Genomic DNA, 17,988 nt, shown 5'->3' with positions numbered 1-17,988 from the left:
GGAAAAGCTTGATGTTAAAGGCTTATTCAAGGTTTAAAATAATTTTGAAAAACCTCTATCACTGTATTAGTAAGGAGTGAATTAGTAGATAACAAAATAGTTTTCTAACCATTTTGAGTTTCAAAAGTAAGCCTTTTTAACTTAAAAGTCATGATTTTAAATTCGCTGTTAAAATGTTTTTTTAAATTCCCTGTTTTTTTTAAATGTCTTTTTTTTTTTGATGTTTATTTTATTTTTAGAGAGAGAGAGAGAGAGAGAGAGAGAGAGAGAGAGAGAGAGAGAAAGCAGGAGAGGGGCAGAGAGAGAGGGCGACACAGAATCCGAAACAGGCTCCAGGCTCCGAGCTGTCAGCACAGAGCCCGACGTGGGCTCGAACTCACAAACTGCAAGATCATGACCTGAGCCAAAGTCAGACACTTAACCGACTGAGCCACCCAGGCTCCCCAGTAATGTCATCATTTTAAAGCTCTGACTCAAGCTCTGATTCTGTACTTCAGTCAGTCTCATTTTCTGATCTGTGTATCAGCAAGTTCCAGTTCAAAACTCATTATTTGCCAGGTACCAGGCTACTGCAAATAGGGGTGATGTGGATCTAGACTTTCGGCGGCCCACAGCGATCTGGGGAGACTGACAAATATACGTGCAGCTGTTTCTACACAGAGGGCGAAGTGCTGTCACAGAAGCACAAACACGGGCAGTGGAAGGAGAGCTGAGCATCATTCTGATGTCTGCAGAGGCAACAGCTGAAGCTGTGAACCACACGGAGGGCTAGTAACAGCACTGTGGGGGACAGGCGGGGCAGGGGAAAGGACTGAGAAGTCAGAGGCAGGAGGAGTTTCCAAAATGTCACAGCAACATCAAATACTGCAGAAGAGGGGGAAGAAGGTGAAAAGAGAGAGGAAGCCGCTGGATCGGGCCATGGGCACTCACTCTTAGAGATAATCTCATAGTGACTGAGCCATAAGGTAAACTCCAAGAGGTTCAGGAATAAATGGGAGGTCATGGAGGAAAGCTAACCGACCACGGGCAGACATGACATATATGGCTCCGAGGGGCAGAGGTGGGAGAGAGGCTTGGGGGGTGAGCAGGTTTACACAGAGACCCGAGCACTGGTGTGGATATGCTCTGTGGGGTGTCCAGATTTCTCTTGGCTCAGAATGCAGTAAAGTAGCATGCTCCTGTCCATCATCCGCGCCTTCTGTCCGAACTCGTTAAACCAATCCTGGTGAAGAGGCAGTAGCATTTGGCGATGAACGCCAAGGAGGTAATGAATGTCTCCATAAGGAGACACCAAATTTCAGCAATGGTCTTGAGCAATTTGCTGAAGAGCCAAAGATGGGGCTTCAGTGTCCTAAACATAGCTAGAAGCTGGCTCTGCAGGGAAGCCCGAGCTCTAGAATACAAGATCGTTGGGGTGCCTGGGTGGCTCAGTCGGCTGGGAGTCCGACTTCAGTTCAGGTCATGATCTCACAGCTCGTGGGTTTGAGCCCCGCGTCAGGCTTTGTGCTGACAGCCCAGAGCCTGGAGCCTGTTTCGGATTCCGTGTCTCCCTCTCTCTCTGCCCCTCCCCTGTTCACGCTCTCTGTCTCGAGAATAAATAAACACTAAAAAAAAAAAAAATTTAGAATACAAGATCGCAAATGTCTGCAGCCTCTCTCTATTCACTTCTTTACCCCTGAATGTCACTCCTAGACTCATCTTCCTTCAGAATATTCCATGACCTTCCATTCCCTGAAAATAAGTTCTGACCACCTCAGCTTGGCATGACCTTGCCCCCCGCCCCTTCTGCTTTTTGCCTAATATTCCATTAATTAGCTCCCTCCAGACGCCCTCCTCTCTAGTCCCATGACCTACTGACTGTCCCTCTCATACCGGTCTCCCCATAATGACGACCCACATCTCCAGGGATGGCTGGTCCACCACTTTTACAGGGGCTCCCATACAACTTCCCATCCACATTTCGCCTACCGATCTTGTTATTACTCTTTTCTGTATCATAAGTCTTGCAAGTGCCTTATAGGGGAGCACAAGCAGGTGTCCCCAAAGTATGACAGCCATAATAACTGAAAATGGATGTACCTGCTCCCCCACGCCCCACCAGTAGCATGCTTTCAACAAATATCTGGTACTTAAAACAGCCTTCAAAAAGATGTGCCCAAGTCTGCAAGAATGGCACAACTGGGGTGCACGTGTGGCTCAGTCAGTTGAACATCCGACTCCCGATTTCGGCTCAGGTCATGATCTCACGGTCCTGAGATAGAGCCTTGGGTCCGGCTCCGCAATGAACGTGGAGGCTGCTTGGGATTCTCTGTCTCTCCCTCTCTCCCTGCCCCTCCCCCACTTTCTCTGTCTCTGTCTCTCTCTGTTTCTCTCTCAAAATAAACAAACATTTTTTTAAAAAATGGCACCTTTCAACAGCTTACCTCTTGATGTGAGAAGAAGTCGCGAGGAAGTCTTTCCAAAAATGAGGATAATGAAAAAGTGGATTTTTTCCCCTGCACATCAATAACCTTGAGGTAGTCAGGAGAAGGGCTCAAAAAGGCATAAAGTGCTTCACTCTGACACAGTCTTTCATCTGAAAGCAGATTCTGCGGAGGAAAGAGGGTGGGTTACTCCCAGGGAGGACTACACCTAAACTGCGGGAAACCAGCACAGATACAGGCGAGTGAGGCACAAAGGACTGCGCTGGGGATTTACCTCCCCGATTCTGAACCCCAAACCACTTCCCTCTCCTGCTGAAACAGAACATCTGAGATTAATTGCAGTGATCTCAACCCTCTCCTGGGAAACCGGAGCACCCTAATCATCCTGCTCATGGGGGATGCGGCGTGGACAACAGAACGCACTCGGTTTGCACCACAACAAAGAACTCCTGCTTTGCACACATCTGACAGACCTGTGGCCACCGCCTCTGAACGTCACCTTCACCGGCCTGTGTTGGAACACCTTACACACCACCCACTGCACAAGGACCCTCTGCACGCTGACAGCATGAAGCCTGCTTGGGATTCTGTCTCCCTCTCTCTCTGCCCTTCCCCAATTTGTGATCTCTCTCTCCCTCTCTCTCAAAAATAAACCTTAAATAAAAAACAAATAAATACTCAAAAAAACACAATACAGGATTTAGGATTAAAGAGACCAATGGTGGGGCACCTGGGTGGCTCAGTCAGTTGGGTGTCCGACTTCGGCTCGGGTCATGATCTCGCTGCTGGTGGGTTCGGGCCCCGTGTCGGGCTCTCTGCTGACAGCCTGGGGTCTGGAGCCTGCTTCGGATTCTGTGTCTCTCTCTTTCTGCCCCTCCCTTGCTCATGCTCTGTGTCACTCTCTCTCAAAAATAAATAAACATTGAAAAAAACTTAAAAAAAAGAGACCAATGGGAAATAGTGCCCCATTTATGATGTAATCTCTCTGGGGTAGAGGGACACTGGGAGCACTGTGCTTCTGCTATGACAGCCTGGGGTGGCAGAAGAGGTTAGGTTCTAATTTTTTTTTTTTTTAATGTTTATTTATTTTTGAGACAATGTGAGAGAGTGCAAGCAGCGGAGGGGCAGACAGAGGGAGACACAGAATCTGAAGCGGGCTCCAGGCTCTGAGCTGTCAGCCCAGAGCCCAATGCGGGGCTTGAACTCACGAACCGTGAGATCATGACCTGAGCTGAAGTCGGACACTTAACCGACTGAGCCATTCAGGCGCCCCAAGAGGTTAGGTTCTAGTCTCAGTGGACTTGGTCCCTGACAGTCACATGACATTTGTTCAGGCAAAGGTTGAAATCTGATAAACTCTATGACCTTCTCTAGAACAAGTACTTCCGAGAACACCCCATACTGCCACACAGGGGACAGGGGGTCCAAGGGTGCGACCAACCTTCCAGTGTTTGTTAGCTTCCTCTGTCCTGCATGAAGACTGGACTGGAAACAGGAACGTTCTGACTCAGATGGAGGGAAGGAGGTTAATGCGGATGAGGAGTGGGTGTCACTACCACCTTCCCTGGCCCCGGAGCCCAACAGATAGGCCTTTATTCCTTTCACAGAGCATCAAATGTTCACTTGTATGTAAGGATAGATTAGAAGGAGTGAGATACTCTCCCCCTAACTTGATTTCCTTTAGCTGATCTATACTCTCCAGCACTATTTTATAAGATAGTAAGAAATGACTAAGTCTTGAACTTAATACAATCAATATAAAGAAATCATTAAGGGTAATAAGACTTTGGCCTAAATTATATTCGATTATGAAGGAAAATAATCAAATTAAATACATAGGAAAAGTCAGAAATTCTCAAAGATGTCTGTGGGGCAAGGTATAATTGTTTTGTAACTTTTTTTTTAAGTAGCCTCTACCCCCACATGGGACTCAAACTCACGACCCTGAGATCAAGATCAAGATCAAGAGTCGCTTGCTCTACCAACTGAGCCAGCCAGGCACCCCCTGGGGTTTTATAGTGTTTAAGCTCTTTGGGGATGGCATCCCATTCCCAACTCCTTCCCACAAACACCTAGAGCACGTTGTCCTATTCTAGTGAAGATCTAAGGTGACCATCCAGTTAAGGGGTGATGGAGAAAGGTGTAAGGCACTCCAAGAACAGTGCTGTGCACACACACACCAAGAAGCAGGACAGAGCACCGCTGGAGGCGGAAGGCTGGTGTAAGCAGTCTATTCCTATATGTCCACAGGAATGAAGAAAGACACGTGTGTGGCCGAGAATGACTATCTAGATTATTAAATATCTGTATGGTTAGTTTGCTTCAATAGGGAACCATTTCTCATAAATAAACATTCAAGTACACACGTGCTCACTGGAATCCCTTTTTCTGGAAGGTCCTGTGAACCCAATAAAAGACTAAGCATTTTACATCTTTTCCTGTTTGCAGTTGGTGGGATAATATTTGAAATAACAGTCTGCAGTGTAACTTTCCGAAATACATTCAATAGTTAGTGCTTTCCAATAGTCTTTGAGGAAATGGGAAAACAATCCAAATCTGTACTTCCTGGTTTGAAAACCTCTTGATTACAAGACAAAAGGCCACTTGGAACTAGTTTCATCTGGCTTAGCTGCAGGTTATTCTTGCTCTGGGCTGTGCCCACATGACCTACCAGTGGCGGCAGGGTCGCAAAGTGTGGTTTCTCTCCTGGCACAACAGCAGAACTCACTAACCCATTTCCATCACCCACAATCCAGTAAGGGTACATATCCGCCCTCCCTGCACCCAGAAAGTGCAGGCACAGAGTGTTGTGTCTTGTTTCACAAACAAGATCTTTAACTCATCTGAATGATTCAATCGGTTACTATGTTGGAGTGGGTTTAATGATTTCCTAGACATTCTGAATCAGCAACAAAATGGTAGGATTTCAGTTTTAAATTCTCTTGTAAGAGCATTTAAACACTGATGATTCTCTAACCCAGTTCTGCCATAATTAAACTCAGAACATTTTTCTACGGTGCAAATTGTTTTATTTCCCAAGGGAGGTTTATATATTATATACTATACACACATATTATATAATATTATAAAAAATAATTTTAGGAAACAAAAATTTCCCTTGGGAAATAACATAATTTGTATCTTGGAAAACTTTAGAATACACACATACGAACATATTTAGAGAGAGACAGACAGAGACAGAGGGAAAGAAGAAGATATGAATATAAGGGGAAAAAAGTCAAAGCAACTCTGACATTAACTTATTTTTTTATAAATTTTTTTTTCAACATTTATTTATTTTTGAGAGAAAGAGCACGAGTGGGGGAGGGGCAGAGAGAGAAGAAGACAGAATCTGAAGCAGGCTCCAGGCTCTGAGCTGTCAGCACAGAGCCCGATGCAGGGCTAGAACTCACAAACTGTGAGATCATGACCTGAGCCAAAGTCAGATGCTTAACCAACTGAGTCACCCAGGCGCCCCTGACGTTAACTTATTTTAACAATGACCCATACTTCTGATTCAACGACTATATTTGAATATAGCCTTTACTAAGAATTTGGCAACATCCACTATTTAAAATCTCAGGACTTCTAGCTACCATATATAGGCAAAAAGTGTTTCACAAGGCAAAGTTCAATGCCTCCAAAAAGAGCTTTGGGAATCCATGGTTTGAGTAACTTAACTATACTCTGCATATATAGAGGGCACAGCAAAGGAAAAATATATAGTGGTTGCTACTAAGGATCGTGTATCTTTGGCCTTATTCTCTAAAAACAGACTGAAGACAAATAATAAAGCATTCAGAGGAACTTAGGAGAAGGTCTTTAGGACCTCAGAGTAGGCAAAGATTTCCTAATAAGCAGAACGGCAAAACCACAAGAGATAAAATTGGTATTTTGGACTAAATTAAAATTGAGAACTTCAGTTCATTAAAATAAGTCATTAAGAGAGCGAAAAGGCCATCCACAGAAAGGGAGAAGGTATCTGCAACATAAATGGTTTGACAAGATTTATGTCCAAATCACATGCAGAACTCCCACAAAGTGGTAGGGAAAAGACAGGAGACAGGACAGAAAAGCAGACTCAACTTGGCCAGACCCTTCACGAAAGAAACTATCCAAATGGCCAAACACATACAGACTGGTGGTTCATATCATTAGCTGTCAGGGAAATGCAAATTAAAACCACAAGATACTACCACACACCCACCAGGATGATTAAAAAGAACAAAGCAGGGCCCCTGAATGGCTCAGTCAATTGAGTGTCCACATTGGCTCAGGCTGTGATCTCATGGCCGTGATCTCGCAGTCAGTCATGAGATCGAGCCCTGTGTCGGGCTACGCGCTGAGGGTGGAGCCTGCTTGGGATTCTCTACGTCTCTCCCCCACTTGCATGTGCGCACATGTGAGCGTTTTTCAAAATAAATAAGCATTTTTTTTCTTTAAAGAACACGGCAGAGAGTCAGTGGCAATGGTGATGGGGTGCAATCAGAACCCTTACATTCTGGGGTGACAGTGTAAAAACTGCTACAACGACTTCATAAAACTAAGAAACTCAGACCCGTAGGTATTACACGACATATATTCACCAAAAGACAAGTACTAGAAGTTTCTAGAAGCCCTCTTCATAAATGGCCTCAACCGGAAACCATGCAGATGCTTGTCAAAAACAGAATGAATAGAGTACAATATGTTCGCACAGTGGGAAATCTACACAACAGTGAAAACGAACGATCCGCAGCCAGAACAGCACTGCGGGCCAGAGTCCCCTGAACACAGTGTCGAGTGAAAGAGGTCAGACACGTAGGAGTCCATACTGCATGATTCCATTTATACAAAGTGCGAAAACAAGTGTCTCTGGGCTGTCAGAAGTCAGGATCATCACGGCCCCTGGTCGGGGTGGGGGGCAATGACAGGAAGAAAGCCGGAGGCACTGGCAGTATCCTATTTCCCGGACTGGGTGCTAGTGCGTGCACGGTGTGCTCAGGGTGTGAAGGAGGAGACAGTTGTACACGTGATTTCTGTACTGTACGTATTTTATATTTTTTATATTTTGTGTGTGTAGTATACTTTCATGACAAACAAATAAGCCAACCAAAGATATTTTGAGGATCTGGCATGACCAGAGAGCACAGGAAGCTAATGAGCAAGATCTTAGAATAATGACAGTTTAACCACAAAATAACTAATTTTTCCTCTTGGATCCAAAACGTTTCAGTTGCTTACCTGTAAAAACTTATTTAATTGATTCTTTGACTTTTCCATAAACTTGTGATCTATAGATTTGAAAGGCAGCTTGCTAAGAGAAGGCAACTGGACTTTTTTTAAAGAAGGGAAACACTGTGGAAGAAAACATTAAATGTTAGCAACTCAGTCATATCTATATCTTGGGGGGGGGGGCAGTTTAGATTTATAATTAGAACAAACCAAGTATCTTCTTCCTGTTCTCGTTCCTCTTGAGATTTAAGACCTTGAAAACCCGACTGTTCTAATCCGGCTCCAAGGAATGAGGAGGAGCAGGACATTTGATGAAAAAAGTCTAAAGCGCACCCGTAGGCCCACGAAGGCCCGGAAGCCAGGCAGCCCTGAGGCCAGGCCAATCGGGTGGATTTGTGCAACACGAAGCAGCCCAGTGCTCTAGGCGGGCACACCCGGCTCACAGACGATTTTTCTGTTAGGATGTGCTTTGTTTACAACATCTCCACGTGTGGACAAGTTATCAAAGCTGACAAAAGAATACAACGGAAAGAAAGAGTAACTGGGCTTGTAGCTTTCTTACCGCCTTTCGCAATGTAACCATATTAATAATAATACTGCGTATTAATAAATAATAACAGACTTCCCTTTGTGGATGAAGGCCTACATTCTGCCAGACACTGTGCTAGAAGCATGGCGTGTGTACCAACAGCTCTAAGAGTTGGCAATGGCTATTCATTCCTGTTCTACATAGGATACAACTGACGACAGGATTAAAACCCAGATCCATCTGACCACACAGTCTGTGTCCTTTGTGCCAATTCCCAAACTCTCCAGACTCTGCCCCCATTTCCAAACGCTGGCCTTCACGAAGGCACTGGGGCCATCTGAATGTGCTTAATGAAACCAGCTGGCATCGACAAGTCAGGGAGCACAGAGTCTGCCTGCCACAGCCTTCGGTGCTGCTGACCCTTGGCGCACAGAAGGGGCACAGGAGCACCCGCTGGCCTGGCCGTAGCAGGAGAAGGCGTGGGACAAGTCAGTCAGAGCAAGTGCATGCAAGTGCTTCGGGTGCCGGGAAAGGGAAAACTGGCCCTTCCCTCGCAGCCCACTAAAGGACACTAAAGGACAACGCCACGTGCCCAAGGCTGTACATAAACGAGGGCTCTGACTCAGGGTACAGTCGTAAAGAAACGAAACAGGCAGTGAGCGTCAGAAGGGAAGACTGCACTTCCCCGGGGACCCGAAAAGGTGCTTCCTGTCCCAACTGTCAACAGAAAGCATTCACATACAAAAACATGACATCTCACACGATGCTAATTTCTAAGGGTGAGAAAAGAACCCAGTGATCAGCTAAAGAGAGGAGAAAAATGACAGACGTGGAATTTTATAAGGCTTATTTCCTCTCAGTCTTTGATCTACTTGTTTCTGGTGTTCTAAGAATATTTTCCACATACATTTTATTTCAAAACCTCCTCTCAATTCCTTTTTCTCCTTCTGTTTTCATCAGCAACTAGACTGATCCTAAACTTGGCTTCACAATGGTTTGTCACAGGGCAAACAACACATTTTTCTGCAGTGTCAATTGTACTCGACAATTTTGGCAAAAATTTAATCTTCTATTGAGACGGCAGTTTGCTTTCCACACTACCAGGGTGACCACAGTCCACTGGAGAAGTACCAGAGTCGGACACTTGGTTGTGGCCACCAACCTTTTAAAAGCATTTGAAGAAGTTATAGAGGATGCGTGCAGGGAAAGCAGAGCGGGAAGTGACCAAAGCCACATGATGTCAGTGGTTCGTTCACCTGTCCATGCCAGATGCATCGTGGAGAAGGCGATCGGAACGGCAAGGCAAAAACCAGCCAAAGTCAGAGTGACCAGGCTTGTTTGGGATCCCTACTGATTAAAGTATTTTAATAAGGGAAAAGTCTACTTTGCTCATGATGCTCTTTAGCAGCACACTGTTGGGGATATCGTGCTTCTCAAAGCTCCACTGTCCCACGAACAAAGCAGCTAAAACATGAACTGGCCGAGATCATTTTCAAAGTTGGACAAGTCACAGATCCAGTGACGGGAAAACCCTGTGCAGGAACTCCCTACCTGGAAAGCCAGGTCAGTCTGGAACCCACCCACCCAACCAAAACTCTGGAAGAACTGAATAGCTCTTCAGCAGAGTAAAGGGGGACTGGAAGAAGGAGTCAAAGGGAAAGATATCCAAGTTGGCTTTATGGAAAAAAATTTTTCTAAGTGTCGCTACAAACTGTCCAATTTCTCTTCTGGTATTTATGGAACAGGTAAAGTAAATAAGTAAAGGCCTTGTTAAAATTTTTCATAAAAGTTTAAGGTCATGTTTTAAATTTCCTTTTCATTAGACATATTTTCTCTTACAGTAAGTATGCCTAGTAATCCCCATTGTTTTGTAAGCTCACTATTTTAGAAGGTTTTTTGTTTGTTTTTTTTCATTTGCCAAAGGAATCTTGAATTTATCTTAGAATCTTTGGGGAGGAAAAAACCTTTTGATATCATAAAACGGATTCACATTAAGTGAATATTTATTTTTGGTGGTACATATTCAAAATTAATTTAAACTTTTTCTCTGATTTAACCAATTATGAATGGAAATAACAGTCTGATTGGGGTCAGTCTGTATCAGATTAAAGTCTGTATTAATAAGAAAGCTGACATATAGAAAATAAAACTTGAAAATTCGAAAAAAAAAAAAAAGGCACTTGAAGAAGTTATAGTATTCACAAGATAGTGATTAAAAAGGTTTAAAAAAATCCCCTCAGGAGAAAAGGTTATAGGAAATAGACATATTTCATTTGCAGAAGAGGAGTCTGATAGGTGACCACAGGATTTTACCAAGAGTCAGTTCATCCTAAGCCAGAGAACAATAAACAGAAACAAAAGTAGACGTGACTGAAAAGCTTTTCAGTTGCTGGGGAAGAGGGCAGTCACCTCCAGGAGGAGGAGAGTTAGAGAAGACGCAATTCCTGAGAAAGATGGAAGAACAAGAAATGGAAAGTAATGACCCGGATTCCAATCCTGGTTTGGCCACTATGTACACGTCCTATGATAAATTGACCAAACTCTCTGGGGTCAGTTCCTCTCACCTTAAAATAAAAGAAGTGACCTAGATTAGAAGCTTTCTAACGTTTCTAACTAAAACTCACAGTAGGAAGTGCATGCTACGCTGCAGCCTGCATACGTATAAATGCATATCCACATAAATAATATAATCCACATGTAAAGCTGAGAAGTTCTATGAAACAGTGTTCATTACTACCACTGCTACCACCACCGACACGATAACGTTTATTATGCGAAACACTCTCTTCTAAATGCTTTGGATAAACGTATTCTCTTAATTCTCACAAATCTGTGAGATGGGAGAGGTAGATGCTATGGATATTTGTATTCTACTGATGAGGAAGAAGAGGGACAGAGAGACAGAGTGACAAGTCCCAGGTCATATAGCTACTAAACAGTATAGCCACAGTCCAAACTCAAGCAGTCTTGCTCCTGAGTCTATGCTTTCAACCACGACACTGTATGACTCCCTTACTTGTTGTGCTGAAATCCAATATATTCTATGCTCTGTCCACTGCTGCAATCAATAACTGATTTCACTTCCCACTAATGGGTCACAACTGGCAGCCTCAAAACCGGGGGCCCTAGATGACCCCTAGCTCTCTTTCAGCTCTGGGGTTCTCTGAGGCTTAGTGGAGATCAGACAGTTCTTTGTCCTGAAGGATTTACTCTAAACCGTCTGAGCTATGAGTTAATTTCCAAATGTCGGACTGAAAAAGCCACTTTGCCAGTATCCATAGCGAAGGGAGAAAGGTTAATGATCAGTTTCCTTATATGTAAAAATTGAAATGAGCTCTTAAATATCTTCTTGCTTGTAATTCTAAACCTTGTATTCATGAGTATTCATACCTCACTAAGTTTCCGGTGTAAATTCTGAAACTCACTGAGCCTTCTAGGGACGGTCCAGTTCTTAGTTTCAACTCCGCCAACTTCTTGTAAGCTTACCATGACAAAGTAACAGGGCATTTGCTCACCATTCTCTTCTGTAACCTTGGAAAAAACAGACACCACAACAACAAAAAGCATGGTTAGCGGATGTGGTAGGCAAGATTTCTAAATACTCCCCAAGATTTCCCACCCCTTGGTGGCTACACCCTGCATCATCCCTGGAACTGTGAATATGGTGTCCATTCCTGCGATCAGGTTATGCTATATTTGACAGCTGACCTTAAAGAAGGGAGATTACCCGGATGGGTCTAACCTAATCATACAAGCCCCTGAAGAGCAGAGACACTCCCTGGGATGGTAGGAGGACAGGAAGTCAGAAAGACAGGAAGCGCAAGAAGGACTCGGCATGTGGTGCTGGCGTGAAGATGGAGAGGGGCAGGTGGAAAGGACGTGGCAGGGCCTCCGCTGACAGCCAGACGAGACCTCAGGTCTACAACCGCATGGAACTGAATCCTGCCAACGCCCTAAACGAGCTTGGAAGTGGCTTTTTCCTCAGAGTCTCCAGACAAGAACTCAGTCTGGCCAATACGTTGCCTTCAGCCTCGGGGAAACAATGAGTAGAGGACACTGTCATACGGTGCTGGACTTTCAACCTGCAGAATTGCGAGCCCATCAGTGGACACTGTTTTAAGCCATGAAACATGTGGTCATTTGTTACATATCAAAAGAAAATTAATATAGCAGACTTAACATGCTAAGTGTATTCCTTTGAAAAAACAAATTAACAGAAAGCAAAAAGGTGTAAGATATGCTAAAACCTGTCTCAGAAAAGGATAAAGCCTTCCCCAGTTTAATTTCTGGATTCAACAAACCATGATTTCAATTTTCATGAAATTTTACATTGAAAGATATACATTGAAAGAAAAGATTTCCTCTACCTCCCAACTTAGATAATTCATTCAGACACACACACACACACACACACACACACACACACACACACACACGATATCATAATTCAGAAATAGGCCATTATTATACTTAACATAAATAGATTAGAAACAAAAAGAAAATACTGAATTTAGGCTTGAATTAGTATCATCAATCAAATTAGAGACAAAGAGACAATAAGAAAGGCAAAGGAAAGAGACACAAGACACACTGAGCACCCACGGAGCCCCGTGACGTAGGACCATTACCCCACTGTGAGGATGCAGGAGGTGAGGACACACACAGGGTCTCTGGACTGTCCTACGATCACACAGCTAGTGTGGGTGTCAGCCAGGATCAGAACTCAAGAGAATCTGGCGCGACGTAGATACATCTCCCACACATTCCCATGCAGGGCTGCCTTGCAAACTCCGACGGTCAGGTGACCCTTCAGGGTCCATTGCCATTATCTTTTCGGTGACCACGGTGCCACGGCGAGCTCCTGAAGCTGGCCGTAATGGGAGTGCTCACAAGTACCAAAGAGCCGGTGCAGCACCCAGTGAAGCACTCCTGCCGCGGGTGTGCTTTCAGAGCTGCTCTCGGAGAACATGAATTGCGTGCTATCCAATCTAGAGGTGAACTTAGGGTTGTGAATCTTAAGCAACCCCCACCCCACCACCACAGAGAGCGTGTAAAGACACCGGGCTGATGGGCAAGATGGAGAAGAACAAAGATAAAGTGTACAAACAGGCCCTTACAAATCTAAGGAGTTAAGTATTTTCACAAGCCATTTGAAATAATAGTGGAACAAAACATTAACACTGTGTTCCTCATGATCTCGTTATTTGTGTGGACCTGACCTTCGTCTCCAGATTTCCACATGACTGATAGTAAGCCAGGTGGGAACAAAGAAGTTGTCAACAGTGGAAATGCCTATATGCATCACTCCTTGAAGAGAAATTCTTTTTACAGACAAAAGGGATACAGCATATTCTGGAAATTGATACCCATATCCCTCAAAGAATAGCAAAATATTTTCTAAGTCAAAGCAAAAAATATTCATTATTAAAGATCTTAGAGCAATTGAGATTTAAGTAATTGAAGTCAGCAGAATGGAACAATCAGAAACACTTAAAATTTTTAATTTTTCACCACCAAATTTCAAATAGTGCCCTTCCATTTTATTTCAACCCTCAATGACAAAAGAAAATGGCAATTCAAGGACATTACCTGTCCCTATCTGAAAGGTGCTTACAGTTCCAGTGAACAAGAACAACCTGAAATGGAGAGAGATCAGATCTATGCCAGGCAGCTCTAGTACAGCTCACAGTCAAGGGTAGTAAGACAGAGCGAGAACAGTGAGGAAAGAAGGGGGCAAATGCAGTCTGTAAGAGCAAACGTAACTTTTCTATCCTCAACCTTAATTCTGTAGGACAAAATCTTGTCTTATAAAATCATACTCATTTTTTAAATTTTTTTAAATGTTTTTATTTATTTTTGAGAGAGAGTGCAATTGGTGGAGGGACAGAGACAGAGGGGAACAGAAGATCTGAAGCAGGCTCTGCGCTGAGAGCAGCAAGCCTGATGCGGGGCTCCGAACTCACAAACTGCAAGATCATGACCTGAGCTGAAGTCAAAGCTTTGCTCAACTGACTGAGCCACCCAGGCACCCCGAAATCATATTCTTTTTTTATTATTTTTTTAATGTTTATTTATTTTTGAGAGAGAGACAGACAGAGTGCAAGCGGGGAGGGGCAGAGAGAGAGGGAGACACAGAATCCAAAGCAGGCTCCAGGCTCTGAGCTGTCAGCACAGAGCCCGATGCAAGGCTTGAACCCACAAACCATCAGATCGTGACCCGAGCTGAAGTCGGATGCCCAACTGACTGAGCCACCCAGGTACCCCTCCAAAATCATACTCTTAAAGTAAACTTGGAGGAAAAGCAGTCACCTACCTCTCCACTGGTGATGGAGGCTTTCCACATTCCGAGGTTCTCACACCACCAGTCTGTTCTTGCCATGTGCAGCTGTAGGTCCGTGCGTTCTTTCTCTATTAGAATTATTTCCTCCTTCAACTTGGAAACAATCTGCAAGAGAGAAAACATCCTGAGAGTTACAAAAGCGCTTAAAATGCTACACAATTCAGCAAAGTAGCAGGGTACAAAATCAACAGACAAAAATCAGCTGCATTTCTATACACTAAAAACGGACAATCCAAAAAGGGAATTAAGAAAACAATTCCATTTACCATAGCATAAAAATAATAAAATATTTAGGAATTAGACAAGAAGTGAAAGATTTCTACTATGAAAACTACCTAACACCGATGAAAGAAATTAAAGATGACAAATGGAATGATATTCAATGTTCATGGATTAGAAGACTGAGCACTGCTAAGATGTCAATATGACTCAAAGTGATCTACAGATTCAACACAATCCTTATCACAATGCCAGTGATTTTTTTTCTGCAAAAATAGAAAAATCCATCATAAAGTTCACATGGAATCTCAAAGCAGACTGAACAGCCAAAACAATCTTGAAGAAGAACAAAAGTTAGAGGGCTCATACTTCCTGATTTCAACACTTACTACACAGCTACGCTAATCAAAACAGTACGGTACTGGCATAAAGACAGACATATAGACCAATGGAATAGAACAGACCAGCAAGAAATAAACCTTTGCATATATGGTCAAGTGATTTTTGACAAGGGTGCCAACACCATTCAATGGGAAAAGGACAATATTCTCAACAAACAGTGCTGAGAAAACTGGATACCCATAAGCAAAACAATGAAGTTGGACCCTTACCTAACACCATAAATAACAGACAACTCAAAATTCATCAAAGACCTAAACATAAGAGCTAAAACCATAAATTCTTAGAAGAAAACATAGGGGGAAAGCTTTAGAACACTGAACTGGTAATAACTTCTTGGCTATGACACAAAAGGCACAGGCAGCAAAAGAAAATATAGGAAAATGGGACTTCATAACAATTTAAAACTTTTGTGAAAAGAATACTACTGACACAGTAAAAAAGCAACCCACAGAATTAGAGCAAATATTTACAAATCACATATCTGATAGGGTACTAACATCTAGAATATATAGAGAACTCTTAAAACTTAAAAACAAAAACCAGCCTGATTCAAAAACGGGCAAAGGACTTGAATAGACATTTCTCCAAAAACATTCTATAAATGGCCAAAAAGCACATGCAAAGATACTCAATGTAACTAATCATTAGTGAAATGCAAATCAAAACCACAATAAGATACTACCTCGCACCCATTAGGATAGTTACTATAAAAAAAAAGATGAAAAACAACAATTACTGGTGAGGAGATAGAGAAACTGGAAACCGTATACACTGTTGGTGAGAAGGTATAAAATGGTGCTGCCAATATGGAAAACAGTATGGAGATTCCTCTAAGAATTAAAGACAGAATTACTGTCCCAGCAATTTTGACCCAGCAATTTCACTTGTGAGCACATGCTCCAAAGAATGGAAAGCAAGATCTCAAAAATGTATTTGTACCCACGTTCGTGGTAACATCATTCACAAAACTTAAAAGGTGGAAGCCAAACCAACATCCACTGATGGGTGAACGGATAAACAAAATGCTGTATGTACACGCAATGGAAAATTGTTCAGTCTTAAAAAGGAAGGAAATTCTCACACTCGGTATAATACGAACGAACCTTGAGACTTTAGGCTAAGGGAAAGAAGCCAGTCACAAAAGGACGAATACCGTATGCCTCCATTCATGATGTATTTAAGAGTAGTTCAATTCACACGAGGTAGAAAGGAGAAGGGTAGTTTCCAGGGGGTTGGGGACGGGAGGATGGAAAGTGTCATTTAAGGGGCACAAAGTTTCAGTCTTGCCAGATGAAACAATTTCAGGAGATGGGCGGTAGTGATGGTTGCATAACAATGTGAACGGACCGATGCTGAAGTGTATACTTGAAACGATTAAAATGGTAAATTCAGGTGATGTCTATTTTGCCACACTTTAAAAAAGTAATTTAAAAAAAAGAGAAAGCATGCTCATCATCCCCTTGGACCTCTTTCATGAGAAAACCTGTAGTTTGAGGGCAGAAGCTTTGCCTTAAAACTCTCCTGAACATGCCAGCTACGAGGACTCTTTCCTTTCTCAAAAAGCCTCCAGGAAGCACTCGCAGCCTAAACCTCGTCCTGCATTTTATTACCATCAGAGCTGTGACCACCCTGCTTCATTTTCCTGTGAGGATATTTTGGTTCCACAATCAGCATGTTTGCTCCCTCCTTAGGAAGGCTGGCAGCTCTATAGCTCACTGGTTCTCCACAGTGACCAGCAGAGCATCATGCATTTACTCATCACTTATGTTGCTGAACACACCCTCAGAAAGTGCCAGAGGAGGTCAGTTTGGCAGACTGAAGAGCACCAGCCATACCTGTAACAGAGACATCTCCCTGTTGGGTCGCCGAAGACGTGTAAACACAAAGCAAAAAGCCACGCCACTGCACGGGTTTGAGAAATGCCAGCTGGGGAGATGCTGTTTACATTTTTAAACTTTCCAATTCTGTTGGCTTTTAGCAAAACAATTTATTTCTTGTGTCATTCTGTGAGGTTCTCTAAATTGTGACTCACAGCATTTGAAAGAAAAATAAAAGTAAGATGATTGTCCTTGAAAAGTTAATGTACTTCCAGAAATGGGTCTGGCACAAGGAAGTGCTTTGCCCTCTTCTGCAAAGGTACCTACCATAGGCAAGCCAGGTAAGAGAGCACAGGGCTGCTCACCGCGGATGACCGGAGAGAACCCCAAAGCACAGAAGATTAAAAACAAGTGTTTTTCGGGGCACCTGGGTGGCTTAGTCGGTTAAGCGGCAACTTCAGCTCAGGTCATGATCTCGCGGTCCATGAGTTCCAGCCCTGTGTCGGGCTCTGTGCTGACAGCTTAGAGCCTGGAGCCTGTTTCAGATTCTGTGTCTCCCTCTCTCTAACCCTCCCCCGTTCATGCTCTGTCTCTCTCTGTCTCAAAAATAAATAAACGTTAAAAAAAAAAATTAAAGAAAAAAAAAAGTGCTTTTCTAACTCTATACTAGATGCAAAAAAGTAACCACGGAGCGTACAAATACAATTTTTTTTTTTAAAGAAACAGTGATGCTTTGCAATATAAACTGAAACTACTACTTATCAGATCAGAAAAAAGGAAACTTTCAAAGACAACCTTGAAAGTGAAAGAGTTACCTTCTTGTCAGGTTTTGGTGCATTTTGAATAGAATTTAGAGCTTGCCTTTTATATTCAAGTTTCTCATTTAGTTCTCGTAGTTTGTTTACAGCAAAACTGGCTTGTTCATTAATCCGACTGGTGCCTTCATCTACAGCTTCCTCACCAGCCTCACCTCCTGGGTCCTGGGGGAAAAAGTCATGTGAACCACACTGTCTTAAAACGATGGACTATTCAGCAATGAGTACC

At 43.2% G+C, this 17,988-nt stretch overlaps 1 protein-coding gene and 1 pseudogene across 4 annotated transcripts in view; one reads left to right on the top strand and one right to left on the bottom strand.

The window, feature by feature from the left end:
* Nucleotides 1-17,988, bottom strand: part of SNX25 (sorting nexin 25) — a 133,931-nt gene that overhangs the window by 9,386 nt on the left and 106,557 nt on the right. For 3 of the 4 annotated variants that reach the window (XM_058723404.1, XM_058723407.1, XM_058723406.1), the window contains exons 10-14: nucleotides 17,760-17,924; nucleotides 14,480-14,611; nucleotides 11,557-11,697; nucleotides 7,647-7,760; nucleotides 2,424-2,588 (exon numbers count right to left, since the gene is read on the bottom strand). In XM_058723404.1, coding sequence (XP_058579387.1) covers nucleotides 2,424-2,588; nucleotides 7,647-7,760; nucleotides 11,557-11,697; nucleotides 14,480-14,611; nucleotides 17,760-17,924 — 717 coding nt within the window. The remainder of the gene's footprint in view (nucleotides 1-2,423; nucleotides 2,589-7,646; nucleotides 7,761-11,556; nucleotides 11,698-14,479; nucleotides 14,612-17,759; nucleotides 17,925-17,988) is intronic. The other variant, XM_058723405.1, reaches the window with a different exon arrangement.
* Nucleotides 9,404-9,903, top strand: LOC131508126 (small ribosomal subunit protein uS17m-like; annotated as a pseudogene).

This window comes from Neofelis nebulosa, chromosome 3 (genome assembly GCF_028018385.1).
Source record: "Neofelis nebulosa isolate mNeoNeb1 chromosome 3, mNeoNeb1.pri, whole genome shotgun sequence".
In the NCBI taxonomy this organism is placed as follows: Eukaryota; Metazoa; Chordata; class Mammalia; order Carnivora; family Felidae; genus Neofelis; species Neofelis nebulosa.
This window is presented reverse-complemented; position numbering and strand designations above follow the sequence as displayed.